Here is a 540-nt window from a genome sequence, read left to right on the forward strand (position 1 = left end):
CGCCCGAGCCGTCGGACGAGGACGCGCCGAGCTCCGACGACCTGGAGCAGTTCGCCAAGCAGTTCAAGCAGCGGCGGATCAAGCTGGGCTTCACGCAGGCCGACGTGGGGCTGGCGCTCGGTACCCTCTACGGGAACGTCTTCTCGCAGACCACCATCTGCCGCTTCGAGGCGCTGCAGCTGAGCTTCAAGAACATGTGCAAGCTGAAGCCTCTGCTCAACAAGTGGCTGGAGGAGACGGACTCCAGCACGGGCAGCCCCACCAACCTGGACAAGATCGCGGCGCAGGGCAGGAAGCGCAAGAAGCGCACCTCCATCGAGGTGGGCGTCAAGGGCGCCCTGGAGAACCACTTCCTCAAGTGCCCCAAGCCCTCGGCGCACGAGATCACCTCCCTGGCGGACTCCCTGCAGCTGGAGAAGGAGGTGGTGCGGGTCTGGTTCTGCAACCGGCGGCAGAAGGAGAAGCGCATGACGCCGGCCGGGCTCCCGCACCCGCCCATGGAGGACGTTTACGCACAGGCGGACACTTCGCCGCTGCACC

At 66.3% G+C, this 540-nt stretch overlaps 1 protein-coding gene across 1 annotated transcript in view; it reads left to right on the forward strand.

The window, feature by feature from the left end:
* Positions 1-2: 2 nt before the first annotated feature.
* The window catches only part of POU3F1 (POU class 3 homeobox 1), a gene marked incomplete at its 5' end in the record, with an annotated part of 1630 nt that continues 1092 nt past the window's right edge, over positions 3-540 (forward strand). Inside the window, one exon of the mRNA XM_019622739.1 lies at positions 3-535. Coding sequence (XP_019478284.1) covers positions 3-535 — 533 coding nt within the window. The remainder of the gene's footprint in view (positions 536-540) is intronic.

The sequence above is a fragment of the Meleagris gallopavo genome, chromosome 25 (assembly GCF_000146605.3).
Source record: "Meleagris gallopavo isolate NT-WF06-2002-E0010 breed Aviagen turkey brand Nicholas breeding stock chromosome 25, Turkey_5.1, whole genome shotgun sequence".
Taxonomy (NCBI): domain Eukaryota; kingdom Metazoa; phylum Chordata; class Aves; order Galliformes; family Phasianidae; genus Meleagris; species Meleagris gallopavo.